Source organism: Penicillium solitum (genome assembly GCF_028829755.1).
Source record: "Penicillium solitum strain IBT 25940 chromosome Unknown utg000004l_segment0_segment0, whole genome shotgun sequence".
Lineage (NCBI taxonomy): Eukaryota > Fungi > Ascomycota > Eurotiomycetes > Eurotiales > Aspergillaceae > Penicillium > Penicillium solitum.
This window is the reverse complement of record NW_027072124.1, coordinates 3388324-3405344: the sequence shown is the minus strand read 5'-3', so window position 1 is coordinate 3405344 and position 17021 is coordinate 3388324. Positions and strand designations below refer to the sequence as shown.

The 17021-nt window shown below is 46.1% G+C and overlaps 7 protein-coding genes across 7 annotated transcripts; 5 read left to right on the top strand and 2 right to left on the bottom strand.

The window, feature by feature from the left end:
• Position 1: 1 nt before the first annotated feature.
• On the top strand, positions 2 to 154 carry N7455_007294 (uncharacterized protein; the record flags this gene model as incomplete). Its single annotated transcript, XM_065605584.1, has 1 exon — positions 2 to 154. One exon carries the CDS (start codon positions 2 to 4, stop codon positions 152 to 154), a length of 153 nt encoding a protein of 50 aa, XP_065461438.1.
• Positions 155 to 1035: 881 nt separating this feature from the next.
• On the top strand, positions 1036 to 4019 carry gua1 (GMP synthase (glutamine-hydrolyzing); the record flags this gene model as incomplete). The annotated part of the gene is made up of 22 exons (XM_040962555.2): positions 1036 to 1080; positions 1220 to 1243; positions 1362 to 1485; positions 1537 to 1569; positions 1620 to 1659; positions 1721 to 1729; positions 1787 to 1851; positions 1905 to 2029; positions 2078 to 2150; positions 2242 to 2270; positions 2319 to 2706; positions 2758 to 2789; positions 2838 to 2914; positions 2967 to 3010; positions 3086 to 3114; positions 3163 to 3177; positions 3237 to 3248; positions 3310 to 3351; positions 3402 to 3575; positions 3633 to 3785; positions 3861 to 3919; positions 3983 to 4019. 22 exons carry the CDS (start codon positions 1036 to 1038, stop codon positions 4017 to 4019), a joined length of 1629 nt encoding a protein of 542 aa, XP_040807000.2.
• Positions 4020 to 5597: 1578 nt separating this feature from the next.
• N7455_007292 (FAD-dependent oxidoreductase) lies at positions 5598 to 6531 on the top strand (the record flags this gene model as incomplete). The annotated part of the gene is made up of 2 exons (XM_065605583.1): positions 5598 to 5878; positions 5901 to 6531. The coding sequence occupies 2 exons, from the start codon at positions 5598 to 5600 to the stop codon at positions 6529 to 6531; spliced, it is 912 nt and encodes a 303-aa protein (XP_065461437.1).
• A 1903-nt stretch (positions 6532 to 8434) lies between these two features.
• N7455_007291 (fungal specific transcription factor domain-containing protein) lies at positions 8435 to 9280 on the bottom strand (the record flags this gene model as incomplete). The annotated part of the gene is made up of 3 exons (XM_040962556.2): positions 8435 to 8939; positions 9005 to 9107; positions 9184 to 9280. 3 exons carry the CDS (start codon positions 9278 to 9280, stop codon positions 8435 to 8437), a joined length of 705 nt encoding a protein of 234 aa, XP_040806999.2.
• A 1149-nt stretch (positions 9281 to 10429) lies between these two features.
• Positions 10430 to 12048, top strand: N7455_007290 (uncharacterized protein; the record flags this gene model as incomplete). The annotated part of the gene is made up of 7 exons (XM_065605582.1): positions 10430 to 10496; positions 10541 to 10671; positions 10748 to 10881; positions 10941 to 11068; positions 11124 to 11781; positions 11832 to 11918; positions 11979 to 12048. The coding sequence occupies 7 exons, from the start codon at positions 10430 to 10432 to the stop codon at positions 12046 to 12048; spliced, it is 1275 nt and encodes a 424-aa protein (XP_065461436.1).
• Positions 12049 to 13479: 1431 nt separating this feature from the next.
• N7455_007289 (uncharacterized protein) lies at positions 13480 to 14329 on the top strand (the record flags this gene model as incomplete). The annotated part of the gene is given in 2 exon segments (XM_065605581.1): positions 13480 to 13630; positions 13641 to 14329. 2 exon segments carry the CDS (start codon positions 13480 to 13482, stop codon positions 14327 to 14329), a joined length of 840 nt encoding a protein of 279 aa, XP_065461435.1.
• A 318-nt stretch (positions 14330 to 14647) lies between these two features.
• On the bottom strand, positions 14648 to 15386 carry N7455_007288 (uncharacterized protein; the record flags this gene model as incomplete). Its single annotated transcript, XM_040957773.2, has 2 exons — positions 14648 to 15251; positions 15313 to 15386. The coding sequence occupies 2 exons, from the start codon at positions 15384 to 15386 to the stop codon at positions 14648 to 14650; spliced, it is 678 nt and encodes a 225-aa protein (XP_040811842.2).
• Between the last annotated feature and the right edge of the window lie 1635 nt (positions 15387 to 17021).

Here is a 17021-nt window from a genome sequence, read left to right as displayed (position 1 = left end):
GATGTCTATGCATGGGGCCCCGCTCCAGATGATGGGTGTCAGTGACATTGGGGCTGTTGCTGCGGAGGTGTTGAATCTGGAGGCGTATCAAGACTGTGCGCTCTCGCTGGTTGGTGATGAGCTGACCTATAGTCTGCTTGCACGGATATTATAGGAGACAGCCGGTGGACCGCTACCGACTACGTATATATTTTTTGGAGTTGGGCTTATGGCTATGATTAAGGATATGGGGTACATGTTCAAGTGGTTCCATAATGAAGGATACAGGGCGGATGTAAAGGAGAATCGGAATATTCACCCTAGTCTCAAGGATTTCAAAACGTGGTTGGAGACGCAAAGCAAGTATACAGTGAGATTGACCTAGATCTTCGTAATATAATATGCGATGGATATATGTAATATAGATTCCTTTCCCCGATCAAAAGCAATCATTTTAATATTCACATAGCGCTACGTTCCTCCAGTAGTTCTTTCGAGGTATTTTTGAGAATGAAAGGAATCAAATCGCCTTCTTCTTTAATTGCTGATCTCTCGAATTGCACCTCCCACACCGTAGTTGCAAACTCTACGAGTTCTTACGTTAGCCGTTGTTCCTCGGGACCTCAACCTTGGAAGCACATCCATATTAGTTAAGATCTATGCACCCAATGTTGCATGACTATTGCATGAACACGAGTATGAATGACTAGGGGTCCACAGGGCCAGATGATGATGGATTGACTAAGTGGATGCTTGCTTGACGAAGAATATTGACTGGGGGAGGGGTTATCCTTTATAGACAACCCGTAGACCGCCTTCTAGTTCTGCCACACCAACCAGGCCAGACCGCCCTCGAAAAGACCCCAGGATTGAGGGGTGAGGGGCGTTGCCACGGGTACTGCCGAACTAAAACGTGTTTCTCGAATCATAAGTCATGATTTGAAGGGCGGTATCCTATTTAGGAGGCGGTAAATGTACCATCTAGTTTTTTTTCTTTTCTATCTCTGACTTTGTGAACCCCGCCAATCCCCTCGATACGCCGAAACAACGATCATAATGGCTCCTAACGTCACGGACGAAGCGCCTCACAACAGCTTTGACGTACGTACCACCATAATCCCACGGAGAGCTAAAATGGCACTCTTAGAAACTCAATTGTCCTCGCTCTCCAACTTGCTTCTATCACTGTGCAGCCGCAATCGATTTTGAAGAAGGGATTGGCTAACACTTAATTTTATAGACTATACTCGTTCTCGATTTCGGCGTATGTATCGGATATCCCCTCTGCCCATCCTTCGGTCCCTTTCAGATAGCGGAGCTTCATTACTACTGCCTGGCTCCTGAAACCTCGCCCAATGGCAAATGCTGACTCATTGTCGAAGTCTCAAACGAGCCATCTCATCCTACGTCGACTTCGGGCTATCGGCGTCTTTGCTGAGCTGCTTCCGTGTACCACTAAGATCGCTGATCTGACATGGAAGCCTAAAGGAATTGTGTTCTCTGGAGGTAGGAAGTCATGACTGCATTGTTTGTGCCCGGATTTGACTCAGATACTAGGTCCTGCTTCTGTCTACGACGAGGGCTCGCCCCGTAAGGTTTTCGTCCCCTAAACGTCCGGTTGTGTATGCTTATTTGTGTAGATGTTGACCCCGCTGTTTTTGACCTTGGTGTACCCATTCTGTGAGTCTGCTTTCTGCCTTTTGTTCGCTCAATTTTAAATCAACTAACGCGCGACTCATAGGGGTATTTGGTATGGCTTGCTTTCGCATACTCGGGCATAAAACCGGCACTAATCACATTCATCTAGCTATGGCTGCCAGGAGATCGCATGGAGAATCAACTCGACCAATGTTGCCCGCGGAGAGGCACGAGGTTTGTAACCTTTAAAACACTATCTGAAATCAATTCTAACACTTTCCTCGCAGAGTATGGTCACGCCGACGTCACAATCACTAAGGTTAATGGTAATGTCGACCGGCTTTTCGCTGGTTTGGGGGATGAGATTCCTGTGTTCATGTCCCACTACGACAAGCTAGTCAGCTTGCCTACGGTGAGTGAAGTGTGCTCTTTTCCGGGCCACTTTTATTAACTCCAATAGGATTTTGTGGTCATTGGTGCCACTAAGAACTCCGAATACGCTAGCATCGCGCACAAGGAGAAGCCTATCTTTGGTTCGTTTTCCATTTAACCTATCATTTTTTGGTCTTTTTTATTTTTTTTTTCGCACAGAGCCAAGCAAGATTCTAACGTTACAATTTCTAGGCGTACAATTTCATCCGGAATTGGAACACGTTCGTTACCTGACCCCTTGATACCACAACCTCTCTAATACTATCTAGACGCCCCGCGGAACCGACATCCTTCGTAACTTCAGTGTTGAGGTCTGTGGAGCTCAACCAAACTGGAAAATGGGCGACTTCGCCGAGCTCGAGATCGCTCGTATTCGAGAGCTTGTTGGCGAGCGAGCGCTCGTACTCGGCGCCGTTAGCGGCGGAGTTGATAGCACTGTTGGAGCGGCCCTAATGCGTGAGGCTATTGGAGATCGCTTTAAAGCCATCCTCGTCGACACCGGATGCATGCGTCTGAATGAGTGCGAGGCGGTCAAGGTTAACCTCGGCAAGCACCTCGGTATTAACCTCACAGTTGTTGAGGCTGGCGAGCTGTTCATGAGCCGTCTTGCGGGTGTCTCTGATCCCGAAAAGAAGCGGAAAATCATTGGGTCCACTTGTGGGTAATTTGCTGTCGTGGCTTTGTGATATGGCACTGACAATATCGAAGTCATCGATCTGTTCGAGCAAGAGGCTATCAGGGTACTTTTAACCTTTTCCGAGAGACTTTCACTGGCTAACAATACCAAGATCGAGAAAGAAGCAGAGAACACCCCTAACTCCGGAAAGGTGGAATTCTTCCTCCAGGGCACATTATACCCCGACGTGTAAGTCGTTTTAATGTAACTGCTAAGTCCAAAGAAACTAATGCTATTTTAGTATCGAATCGTTGAGCTTCCGCGGCCCTTCGGCCACTATTAAGAGTAAGCAGACCAAGAGAGCAGAAAACTGCCCACAAAGAATCAAAAAGAAGTGTACAAAATCTGACCTGACAATAGCTCACCACAACGTTGGCGGTTTGCCTGAGGTAAGTAATACCACCTTCCTAAAATTATCTAGACTAACCAGCATATAGCGGATGATGAACGGCGTAAGTCCAAGTAGCCTGGTATCGTTTGATTTACTTACTGACAAACATGGCTCGTTTAGCAAGGCTTGCGTGTAAGTCTACTTCCTATCTATTCCTTCATTAACGCAATGGCTAACGGGACTTCTATTATAGCTGATTGAGCCGCTCAGACTTTTGTTCAAAGATGAAGTTAGGGTATGCTGATCCTTACATTGAATTATATCTTCAATTACTAAGTTGTATAGGCAATTGGTCGCAAACTCGGCATTCACGAGTCGCTGGTCAACCGTCACCCCTTCCCGGGCCCTGGAATTGCTATTCGTATCCTCGGCGACGTTACTAAGGAACGAGTGGAGATTGCCCGCAAGGCCGACCACATTTTCATCTCCAAGATCAAGGAGGCCGGTCTTTACGACAAGGTAAGTCGAGCGAGTCATAAAAGTGAACACGGGTACAAGCTAATTCTTCTCTCCTAGATCTCCCAAGCCTTCGCCGGTCTCGATACTAATCGCAGTGTTGGTGTCTTTGGTGACCAGCGAGTTTGGGGTTACATCATCATTCTCCGTGCCGTTGGTACTAAAGATTTCATGAGCGCAGACGTGTTTGACTTCGATAACGCCTTCCTCAAGGTAAGCACTCCATCCTCATACTCCTAAAGCACTAGTACCATTTCCCTCCTACATTTACTGACTTGTCTACCCTAGGATGTATCGCGCACCATTTGCAACCAGGTCGAGGGCGTTGCCCGTGTTGTCTATGATTTGTAAGTAGAAGTCTTTACTCACCTCTATTACTCTCGAGCCATAAGCTAACATCGTCTTTCTAGAACCTCAAAGCCTCCTGGCACCATTGAGCTCGAATAAGCGACAGAGGGAAGGCAGACAGAACATAGACCACCTGGGTTGCAGAGAAGAGAAGGGGGCTGGAATCAGATGATGTGATTGACACCAAAAAGGTGATATGATCGAAGGAAAAGGAATGGGATGGGAAACGCTGCACTATAGTCAGTCATGCATAGAACTTGAAATTTATGGCGTTTTGAGTCTACTAGAAAGGCACATAGAGTGACAAGACTGATAGCATCCATCACGATATTGTAGGAAACCGCAGCCGGAGAACCATGTACGTGTCGGCGTCTGCGAGTTGAATTAATCAATGTATGTTGTATGCAGCGTTCATCTACCTACGCAAACGTCCTTATCAAGCTCAACCATCATCTTCAACCCACGGTCTGTCGCACTGAGCTTGATTCTGACTGCATCTGTCGCAGTTCCACCTTCCTCCTTTAAGCTCCAGTCATCCCTATCGGGGTTCCAGGAAGCGTGCATTCTCCAGATACAGCTACTTGTACCACCATTCCTGTTAAATGACTTTCTAGCAGAGCAGCAAATAAGATGACATGATTTCTTCATTGCCTCGAATGCGTAGCCGTTTTCCGTGTTATTTCAAGATGTAGAAGCCGTGCTTGCGAGCGTAAGCTCGGAGAACTTCCAAAAGTTCATCAATCCTAGCAAACGACCCTTCCTCCGGTAGGTTCGGGGTGTCCGTATCTAGAGCTCGCTATACTTGTCTATACGGGTTAGCGTCTAGGGGTGGGGATTTTTAAGCTTTGTGTACGCACGAAGATGCATAGCTGTTGGAGATGAACCGGGAAGGAGTAATGTGAAAGAGAGAAGAGGGGAGAGAGGAGTGCTCTAAAATGTCTCAAGTTGCGTGAAGCGGAAACTTTGACAGCATTGAAGGTTTTCCACTATATACGTATTCGTATATCGTACAGTTTTTTATTGCCAGATTTGATACTATCAGTAACTTAGCTTCTTCAACCACTCAATGCATTCTCACATTCCACCATACACTTGCATGTGGTCCTCTCCTGACAGGTTATAAGCTCTATCTAACCTTCCTAATCATCATCAGCCTCACCCTCCATCGGCCCTCCATCGACACCGCTATCACTATCGTCTTTGATCGGCGTCCCCGAACCTCCCGCTACGCACATTCTATTGTCCAGGATCATGTTTTCAACTCTGCGGTGTCTATCTGAGGAAGTTGGTCTGGAGTGTTCTGTTACACATTAAAATTCTACGTTCTCTCTTCTATCGTGTCTTGTTAAGCCCCGACAGACTTTTGAAAAACGAGTTTTGCTGGAGTGGGCAAAATAATAGGGTCTACATTATTGCGTTACAAAAATAATAAATAGAAAGTCTTCTACCGAACACAAAAACTTTATTCGAAAAGTTCCCGGAGGGAAGAGCATGGCATAAGTTCGGAGCTCCCTCATTCAGTTGTTTTGCATCGCCGTCCCGATGTGTACATCTCCGAGCAAAAGACTACCACCGAATGTACGCAACTCCGAGCCGACCCCATGAGGCCGAGAGCCAACGTATTATTTATACCATCCGCTTGAGCACGGTTGAGCTCAGTAATTATAGCCTTTAAAGATGGATTCCTTCCCCAAGATTGCCATCATCGGCGGTGGACCTGCTGGTCTGACGCTAGCAAATATTCCGCAAAAGAATAGCATCCCTTTCTCGCTCTTTGAACATGATGCATCCCCCAACGAGCGGAACCAAGGAGGTACTCTGGATCTACATCCAAAGGCAGGTAAGGCAGCATTCCGCGAAGCCGGTCTATGGGATGCATTTATCCAGCATGCACGGCCCGAAAGCGATGTTCTCAAGGTGGTCAAGCAAGATGGTGTGGTTCTCTGGGATGGAAACATGTCGCAACCACCTGTACAAAAGTATGTCCCATCGACCGGAAATCGACCGTGCAAAATTAAAGGATATCCTTCTCCAGAATCTGGATGGAAAGAACGTGCATTATGACAAAACACTCGCCAGCGCTGTTCCCGGCGGACGAACTGATAGCTGGAACTTGCATTTCCGTGATGGATCCGTGGAGAAAGATTTTGATCTCATCGTGGGCGCAGAAGGGGTTTGGTCGCATACGCGCAAGCTGCTTACTGATGTCGAGTCATTTTACTCGGGAATCACGGCGATTGAGTTGTGGGCGCTGGACGTCGACCAGAGCCACCCCTGGATGGTAGATTACGTCGGCCGTGGTAGCCTGCCTTCCTTCGATGGAGACAGAGCCATCCAAATCCAGAGGATAGGGGATGGTAGCATCCGGACCTATGCATGTCTCAGGGTGCCGGAGGGGTTTATCAAGGACTGCGGCATTGATTGGACACAGCCTGGTAGTGCCCGCAAGGAATTGGTGGAACGGTACTACAGCGATTCTGCAATCGAGTTGAAGCAAATGATTTTGAAAAGTATCGACAAATTGATTCCGCGCCCACTTTACATGCTTCCAGTTGGAATCAAATGGGATCTACGACCTGGAGTGACTCTTCTGGGGATGCTGCTCATTTGATGACGCCATTTGCCGGAGTTGGTGTGAATGCAGCCATGCTTGACGCACTGGAACTTGGTAACACCCTTGTATCTTTGAAAATGGGCAAATTTCCATCATTGAATACGGCTATTGAGAAATACGAACGCGAGCTGTTTCCTCGTGTACAGAAATTTGCTCAGAAGACAGTGAATAACATGGAAGCTCACTTCAGTGCCGATGGGTGTAATCACCTGGTATGGCGATTGAGGCTTGGGTATTGATTTCTAGCCATTGTAGTGACTCTTTTTCAAATTGATCGAGAACAGTTCGGAGCGGATGCATCACTCTCAAGACAAGCGGATTTGGCTGACGTTGAAAAAAGTAGGAGATGCTGAGACCGATATTGCAAGCATGCCTATATCACTCACTTTGTTCTGATGGATTTCGTGGGGCTCGAACTTCGAACAGTTTCAAACAGGCTGTGTTGTACAAGCAAAGGCTGACAGCCATCATCGAACTGGGATAAAACAGGGGATCTGGGGTTAGGATCTCCGTTTTGCCCGAATTCCAGCGGCGAAAAACTGGCTTCATGGTGACATTGTGCGCTTCTGGCGCTTTGAATTGTGAGTCATACGGATATGTAGTCGCTTAATGGATTTTCCACCGGTCGAGTTGAGCTCGAATATGATCGACCCAAGTTACCAATGCTTCTTGCATAGAGTGAGTTTCAGACGGTGACAAACTTTCGGTTCCAGCAAGTCCGGATCACCCTGCCAGGGGATGGTTTTCCATTCTTTTCGGGAAAGGAAGTTCGATCGTCGCGATCGCAAAAAATGGATAACCTACAGGCGCCCGGAATTTAGTAATTGCCAACTCCAATTCTTGAATGACGTGAATGCTCACCCAATGGTATCTCAGATCCACAAAAATCTCATGCGCAACACCGGCTGTGTGACACAGAGGTCCCCTACGCTCCAATATCGCAAGGGAAGCAGTCCAATGCTGATCCATGGAGCTCTCTCCATGGGGTCGGTATAGCTATATTTTGATTAGATGATTTGCAAACAAAGAGATATAAACTCTTAACTGACTTCAAGCATTGCGAGAACCACAACAATGATTAAAAGGTCAATTTTGATATCGGAAGTGAAATGAGCGAGTTCAAAGCTGACCGATCTGAGGACACCGACGTACAGTTGTTGACCGAGATTCGCCATCTCCAAATTTTTCGTCCTCTCTCCGAAAAAAAGTTTCGCAATGGCTCTGAATGTGTCATACAACATGCGGTTATTGGCTATCATCCCAAGAGCATCATGCATCCATTTGAGACGCTATTTCCATCGGCACGCCATAGGCTCACAAATTCAATTATCTCTGCTAAGTCTTTGTCACGACCAACGACACTTGTCTGTTCGGTGGCCACCGGATCGTGAAATGCAGGACTGCTCATTTCTTGTTGAATTGCACACTCCAAGCGACTCTGTAGGGAATCATCACACAGTTCTGGGTTGAAACGTTTTCCCTTTATCCTCGTCAGAACCTTCCCAAGACCTGAATTGGGTCCGGCCTCTAATTCAGCAAGCATGCACCAGATGGTGTCAAGGCAAGATGTTGTATCTCCATCTGATCGAGGGTGTGCTCTGAAGGCTATAAAGGCCGTATACACAGAGAAAGAGGTCATCAAAGACGCTCGTCGAAAAGAGAAGGCTTCGCGATATTTTGTGAGTATTCGCCAAATTGCCAGAGCATTTTCAAGCAGATATCTTCAAGTAGCACCCGACGTCTGTCGCTTAGATAAGCCCTCAGGCTTTCGTGCTCTAAGAATGGTCTTTGCAGCAGGATTTTCACATTATGGTAGCTTACCCTAGTTGCTTAATTAGCTATTTCCTTGGACATGAATGGTTCAATGCTAACAAAAGAGCGAGATAATCAGGTGGATATCCTAATCTTGGATCAATTTAGGCTGAAGATCGTGGGGCAGCTCTTGTCTCCATGATTCGAGTTGGTTTTCGAGAAGCTCTTTTAAGATCCAGCAGGAGGCATATGCCTGTATTGTGGGATCGTTGGCCTTGAAAAACAGTTGCAAAATTCTGGAGAGCATTCCATACAACCCAATTTGAGCCGTGAAGGTGGAGACAGCACGGGTGGGTACTGGGTCAAATGTTCGAAGGGGAAGGGTTGACGACTGAGGATCATCAGTGTATAGTACCCACGCCTCGAGCTCTTCAAGAGAGTCTAAAATTTCAACTGAAGGCGGCGTTGGTGGTGGATCAGTCGCTAGAGTTCCGACATATAGACGAATCAAATTATCGAGAGCAAACATACCAAGATGCAGACGATTCTGCATCTCTTTTTCAATTTCCACAGACAATTGGCCGAAGCTGGGAGAAATTTCTCTGAAATTCGCACGCAACTGGAGATCCCGTTCTGCAACCATCCGGCGCGCCCTACTGTAAAGTTACATACACTCACGTGCAAGTCCTCTAGAAAGAAGCGATGTTGCGCAAATTACCAAACCCATAGCAGTTGGAAGGGTTGGTTGATCTGCATCTCGGTGGAGGAGCTGGCAAAACCTGGAATAATAACTCGCTCCAGCCGTTTTCTGGTGACCCAAACTAGAAGGATTTAAGTCACGCTCACTGATCAGTGAACTTGAATAGTAAATAGCGTTTAGCAGTATGTTGTTCACACATGGGCCCCCATTGATTAAACTATCGGTGAACGCAGGCCGGTAGGTGACAAGGCGGGCCAGATCAATAGTGTTCCAGCAATGCCAAATCCGAATCATTGTCGCAGTTGATATTCAGCATCGATTCTCCGGGTTGGAGTACCATGAATTCGAATTTGACGTTAACTCCGATGGACTTCCCTGCTTGTCGGTATATAGCTAAGAGAAGGTTCAAAATATACTTCGGAAAAGAGAATTCGAAGTTACCTAGATAGACCAGTGCCCGCTTCCGTGATGTGCATCCCCGAGCCACCTTCTGTATCCCCCAGCCGACACTATCAAGGACTCGATGCGATCACAGGAATTATAGCATTTTAGATCCAGCGATTGCAAGGTTGATGCAGAAAATGAGCAGTACTACCTGAAATAAATAAAGCTTTTTTACTCCATACAAATCTAGGTATCCCCGGATCTTTATGATGAAATTGGGAAGCACTTGGGTAAAATTTGTAAAGGCCTTGTGTAGTAGAAGTGCAGTGATAAAAGTTTGAAATGCCCAAAGGTACGGTGATGCATTGATTTGTATGGGTTTAAAAGCTTTTTTTTTTTTTTTGACTTGTAAACCACCCCAAAATTGGGGATATATGAATTTTGTATGGCATGAAAAGCATCATTTTTTGAGGGTCAGGGGCAATGTTATTCCGCGCCGAATGGATTACAATATAGTGTACACTATACTATACATAAAGGCCTAAAAGCGGTCTAAAATCTGGCAGGATTCAGGCATAATTAAGGCCAAAATAAGGCACTAAGCCATTGAGCGCTATAAACGGTCGTCAGACGTATAGGAGACGCGGATGCGGATTTTATCAATGTAAATCGCACATACAAGCGCCTATGTGGTATTATACGTTTTTGTGCACTTCGCTTTTCAACCCGTTTTATCGGTCCTAGCCCGTCACTCAATTACTTCACCGTATTGTGTCAGTGTGAAGGGCGCTCTATGTTTCACTTATTTTATTTGATTATTCATTTCCGGGCTTCTACGGGAGACAAGGCCGATATCGCGAGTAGGTTGACCATAGAAATAGTTCCTGATGGAGAGATCGTATATAGTAATAGACTATCTGACACATTTCTAATATGGCGACATGATGGCGTTTTGCCAATAACGTGCTACTGGATGAATATCACCCTAAGCCACATATTTCCCCGCAGCTATAAGATCTAACAGTAATCCCACTTCCCCCGCTCATCAGCAGAAACAAAATGGGTAGCATAGCAACAACTACTTTTCCAGATCCCTTTCAAGGTGTCCCAGCGGCCCGAGCAGCAGGTAAATAATACAATTGACACATTAATGAACCCGAATTAAGACAGCATGTTTAGATGGCCTTGCAGCTCTCTCTCACAAGTTCCGAGCCGATACTGATCCCAACAGAACTGATCTCCTTGTGGGCGTGTACAAAACGGACGAAGGTAAAGCATACTTGCAACCAAGTGTGAAAGAGGTATATATACCACTCCCCAAAGTTTACCATTCTACACCCGAGATACATCACTAAACGTTTGATATTTATATTATAGGCAAAGAACAGAATATTCAATGATCCTGATTGGCATCATGAGTATCGCCCTTCCGCTGTGGGTTCCCCGGGTTATAGGGACTTGAGTTCCAAGCTGCTTTTTGGGGCCGATAGTCGTCTTTTGCGTGAAAAAAGGTAAAAGAAGCGTGATATGCTCTTTAAAAAACCTATCAAGAGCTAACTTGCCTTCTTAGAATAGTCTCAGCCCAGACACTTGGCGCATGTGGAGGATGCCATGTCGGTGCAGTTCTATTGAAAGATCATTATGGACCATGGAAGGAGAATGGAAACCCCGAGATCTTCCTTCCGACGGACTCGTGGTGTAAGTTATCTGTCTATTTGTGATCCATACGGAAGTAATTCTGATCATGTCCTAGTGAATCATCCTTACGTATTCCAGTCTGCAGGAATCAAGACCAGTCTTCTGCCTTACTTTAGCAGCAAGACAAATACCTTCGATTTTGAGAGGTTCTCAGAGGCTATCAAATCCTTGCCAACTCAATCCGTCATTCTTGTCCAGTCTGGAGCCCAGAACCCAACTGGATGTGATCCATCACCAGAGCAGTGGCGAGAGCTAGCCTCTATCTTCTCGGAGCGCGGTCACTTGGCTTTCTTCGATGCCGCATATCCCGGATTTGCCTCGGGAGACATTGATGCCGACCTTGCAGGCGTTCGCTTGTTTGCTGAGCAGGAAATCCCATTTATTTTCGTCTCAACGTACGGAAAGTCCTTTGGGCTTTACAGCGAGCGCGTTGGAATTATCTCGGTTCTTGTTCCAAACGAGCAGGCGGGAAAGAATATCGAAGCGCAATTCAGTCTACTTGCAAGATCAGAGTCTGGCGCGCCGCCCGATTTTGGGTCCAGGATTGTTGAAACAATTCTGTCAGATGAGGTTTTGGAGCGCCAATGGCGACAGGAAGTGCGCGACATGGCAAACCAACTCAAGAACCGTCGAGTTGCGCTAAGGGAAGCGTTAGAGAAATTGGAAACACCAGGTAGCTGGCGGCATATCACTGAACAGAACGGAATGTTTTCGTAAGTGTTATCAAGATCGGACTCAGGGTCTCCATACTGACTTCCTTTAGATATGTTGGACTATCCGTCGAACAGGTCACTCTCCTCCGGGATAAGTACCATGTGTATCTTCAAGACTCTGGGAGAATTTCTATCGCGTATGTCTCTTAAGTATATTTTGGCAGTACGCGTTAAGCTGACATGTTTCTTTCGTTTAGTGGGCTCAACAGCTCCAATATCGACCACACTGCTCGCAGTATCAGTGCTGTTGTTAAAGCTACGACTTAAGTGAGCTTTAAATTGGTTGTCCTACCGATTAAGCAATATAGACAGTGAAAAGGGAACTCGAGGGTAATATTTTCACTTATTAGTCATATCGTCAAAGGAGCGGGCACTGCAGTGTCGGATCCTGTTTAGAGTTGGAGCGCAAAGTCATACAAATTCAGTTCTTTGAATCAGCATCATCTTGTTTCCTAAGAGCCTAGTGTTCGTACTTTACAACCCAATGAAAGGAGTCGAAAACCCAATCGCAATTGCTTTCTACGTAGATCTTTACTGATGCTTGGCGGTCATGGACTCGCTTCTTTGGATCCTGATATATTTTACAATATACTCGACACGATGCAAGACCTTAGTTTGGGTTACTTCGAAATGAGAGATGATTATAGACAGACTTTCTAGTCGCAGCTGTCTGGGATTAGATCTATGAGGAAAACGCGAGTATATTTATACACCGTTCATTTCGCCTACGAGACACCTCGGCTTTTCTCCATCAGCAATATGTTCAGCCCATTTCCAATTTTTATCCTCAAGAACTGACCTTAAGGCTTTGAATTGATGGGGACCCTCATTTTCCATTTATCTAGCGTAGGAAATGGATTAAAATACCAAGGTGTTCTGCACTTTTTGCCCAGCTACATAGTTCATCACACTAAACATGTACTCGATCCGCAGCGTTTGCACGCTCTCTCACTACCGGTCAATGGTCTTAGTGATAGGCCTTCGCATAAAAATTGAGGCTACCGTCAATATGGAAACTACCTTCGAACTGCTTACACACTCCGTGTTGTCAAGACCATAGGTAAGTATATTGACCATCTGAAACTCGGTCAAGCATACCAGTTGGACATGAAATATAAGGCAGCTGGTGCTCTCTTGTCGAGGTTGAACTCTAGGTGGGAGAAGGTTAACACAAGTATTCGATATCGCATAATTCGTATGAATATTCAAATTCTCGAGGTCTTCCCGGCTGCCCGGTCAAGGATGATACACTCTAAGACTTGATCTGAATTCGGAACGACTCGATTTCTGCTATATCCAGCTTCGGTATTCTTTGCGACAGACTTTTGTAAAATCGATGCATTATTTTCTCAAGTTGTGTACATATCAGATGGCGAGGAATATGGCGGCAAATAGCTTATCCCGATCTCAGCTTCAACAAGGAAGTCGCTGTGGACTTTGGCATTTCTGTTGTTGTACATTCATGTGTGTAGCTTCATACGCGATAAGCCCTTTATCGCTCCTTCTTTATCATCTTTGTTTATCCGAATTTCCTTTATAGCTTCGACCAGCTGTTGCACCAACACAGAACTTCCACCACTCCCAACTCCAACCCCTTTGAGGTAATTCCATCAATCCAATTTCCATTCCTTTCATTTATCAATACTCCATGTTCGTACAGACACTCTCAGCCTTCCTTTCGTGAATATTATCACCAAAATGGCTTCCATGGGCTTTGCTGAGCCAACCCTCCTCGACCTTGTGCCAACTCTTATCGGCGAGTCCAACTTTTCGACGTGGACCACTTCACTCAAGTGGACCCTCGACTCGCGCAACCTTCGATATTACGAACTTCTCACTGGTGTCTGGAGTGAGCCCAGCAGTCGACCCCACACAGCCTACTCCCATCGAAGTTGAGGCTCGTATCCAGTGGGATACTGCGAGTCGTTATCTCCTCCCACTACTCAACGCCACCGTCCATGAGACGGTCAAGTTTTATATTCTCGATGCCAACAATGCACGTGCTGCATACTCCAACCTCCACCGCGCCTTTGCAGCCCGGTCTTACCAAGCTGGCTTCTCCAATTTCCTCAGGTTTATGAACACCACATACACTTCCGACAGACCTCAGGCCTTCGTCAACGAGTGGCGTTTGGCCCTCGGCGAGCTCCAAGAGTGCAACTCGACAAAGCTCACGCCTCTTCTCATATTTTACCATTTCCTGAACGCCGTCGGCGTTAACCCAGCCGTGCACCCATGGCTCGACAGCTTCCTCAATTCGAAAGTTTCTACCGATACAACTATTGAAGCAACCTTTGCGGACTTTGTCGTTTCCGAGGACCGTCGCCTCAACTCGCTCAATCAAGCTCACAACTTTACCTTGGGTAAGGTTAATCATCTGCCGTTCTTTTGTCAGTTCCACAATCGCCAAGCCGGTCATTCCAGCGAGAACTGCTTCCGAAACCCAGCCAACCAATTCGCTTTTGATGAAATGGCTATGGCCCCGGTTACGGCTCCTGCTCAGGATCCTGCCCAACGTACAGTCACCGAAGATCCGTTTGCACAGTAAAACAGCATCTTCACCATCGGGGTTCATTTGCTGGGTGTCTCTCACAATTCTTGCTCATACGGAGGGGTTAGAATTGGACAGTTGTGTCACAACTGAGTTTTAGCGACAATCAACTATTTTCGCATGCTTCCATGCACTTTGATATCTTGTTTCTCGTAGGCGTCTTCTCTCCACGTGTCGTAATAATTGCCTTTATATAACGAGGCCTGCTGGATAATTTTACTAGCTCCACTTAGAGGTAAATCATTCATATAACAATTACCCGTGATGAATTTACGAACTGGCAGCCGTGCTGTTCAAAGTTTCTTGAAATTTCATCTATGCATAAACTGCAATACCAACAATTAAAGGAGCCACAAGAGCACCCCACAGAGTAGATCGAAGACTGTGCCCACGATTCGATGAATCTGCAATGTTCAATGAATTATTCCCAAAGCCAACAGTCCGTAACCATGTCGGTTTCGTGGAATTGACATCGAGTATATCCGAATTATAAGCATCCAAAACACCACTGAAGCGAACTTGAATGGGGCCCCGGATAGTTTCCGCAGAAAGCATGTCACCCCACCAATAGCGCGACACATTTGACCGCATGAATGGAGACGCGCTGAAATCCCCATCCATAGTCAGATTAGACGTGTGCGCATCAAAATCCACCGTCACATTCGGTAGAACGAACTCGTCCCAGTCTTCCGTATCCCACCATTCTGCTTGGGGGACACTCATACTCCAATTACCGTATTCTTCGGATATGTTGCACGGAATCATGTCGATTTTCAAAGGCCAGGATGCGCTTCCGTCATATGGGGCTAGGTCGCTATGCATTTCTCCCGAAAGAGTAAACAAAGAATTGGGATTTTTGGTTGTAGTGATGTTGAAATGATCGGGGACGGTTTTATTCTCCTGGTGCTTCCACGTGAGGCTGGTCAATTCAGGAGTGTATCCGAAAGAAGAGGAAAATAGTATAGCGGTAGGGGACTCACAGTGACGACATGACGGGGTACATAAGAGGTGTGCCGCGGTGAAGCAGATCAATCTCGTATGGCATGTCGGACATATTGTGGTTCGGCGGAAACAAGATTAGCCATAGATTGACTGGGTTTATGCCGGAGTTGTATGTGCCTCGCTGTGTGATTGCCAAGAGCGAGTCCCATTTCAGGATTGTGGTGCGGTCTCTGTGAATCGGACATACTGTATCGTTTGATGAATACCCGATTGTGGGGTTCAGTTCGATTTCTGTGGTCCCGTGGTAGTAACTATACGTATTCAGCGAACTAGCTCATGTGAATTGATGGATGAAACGTACGATCCAACCCAGGTATAAAGCTGATTCAGACCTGTGACATTGTTAGGCCGAAAATTTGACGATGGATTATAGTCCGCGTCATCTTTTCCAAGGACAGACGATGCTAAAATCAAAAAGCTGAGCCGCGAGACCAATCCCCGGATATAATGCATTTTCAGCGAATGAAAATCAAGGGTAAAGGTTTAACGGGAGGAAAGCAATAAGCGGAAATGTGGGGGTATAAGGCTGAATATAAGGGTTGTGAAACATTGCCCCTGACAAGGCACTAGTAGAGCTCCCAAGAGCTGCCTCGCACGAATTGGGCTTAATTTGAACAAAAGAAACCTAGTTACCGACATTGACATGGTATTTGCTGTCCGACCACAAGACAATGCAACGCCTTGGACCATTAAGTCTTGGCAAGGCGCGGATGGTGTCTTGGCAATATTTCCGAGCGGAAAAAAAGCAAAAACAAAAAGATCTGGACTCGCGGGGAATCGAACCCCGGACCACTCCCATGCTAAGGGAGTATTATACCACTAAACCACAAGCCCAGTTGATTGGTGGGTAATCGCCAAAAGTGAATTTAGAGCCAAATGTTAGGAATAGGCGCAATATAGAACAGATATCTTTCACTCCACTCTCAACTCCTGTACCACTAACCAAGTCTTCCATTTTGCAATTTAATTTGGTTAATGTTATCGTTAATATCGAGAAGTCCGTGCAATTATCTTGATTAAACGATCATTTTGGCATATTCGCCATCTTTGTTCTATCAGCTATTGAAGAGCATCACCTTACCTGAAATATATATTTCCGCGAAAAAAGTAATAAAATCAAATAAAACGGTAATTTGGAGCCCAATTCTTACCCGCATGCTCGAGGAAAAGAGATCTTACTGCTAATCAGGTGGTGGCCGCTTGGACTTGAAGATATAGAGTGAGAATAACCCTATAGTCTGTTTCAACTTCTGTGGTGGTCCGTCGGCCGGAGTTCTCGTAACGACCTCTAGAATGTTAAGAAACTTGAACTATGGTTAGGAGTACCACACTTGGGAATGATCCCTAGAATAAGGTACACTGTCCAAATCAGTCAAAGTCAAGGCATTGGTAATCATGGCGGTGTTTTCAAATTGAACGTAGGACTCAGATGGCAGACAATTGCCAGATTCAGCGATGTGGGGAAACATTGTGTCTTTGCTCCGGGGGATGAAAGCTGCCGCGAGCACCTTGCTACACTAGTGGCTGACAGAACATGTGATCATGTCTCAGGCGGCGAAAAAAAACAAAAACAATTGATGGACCAAACCCCATGCATTGAGCTATGCTGGTGAGAGATAGAGAGAAATTAATCCTGGTGAGGAGCAAGGTCCTATTGGGCCGAGGTACAAACGGGCATCAACAACAA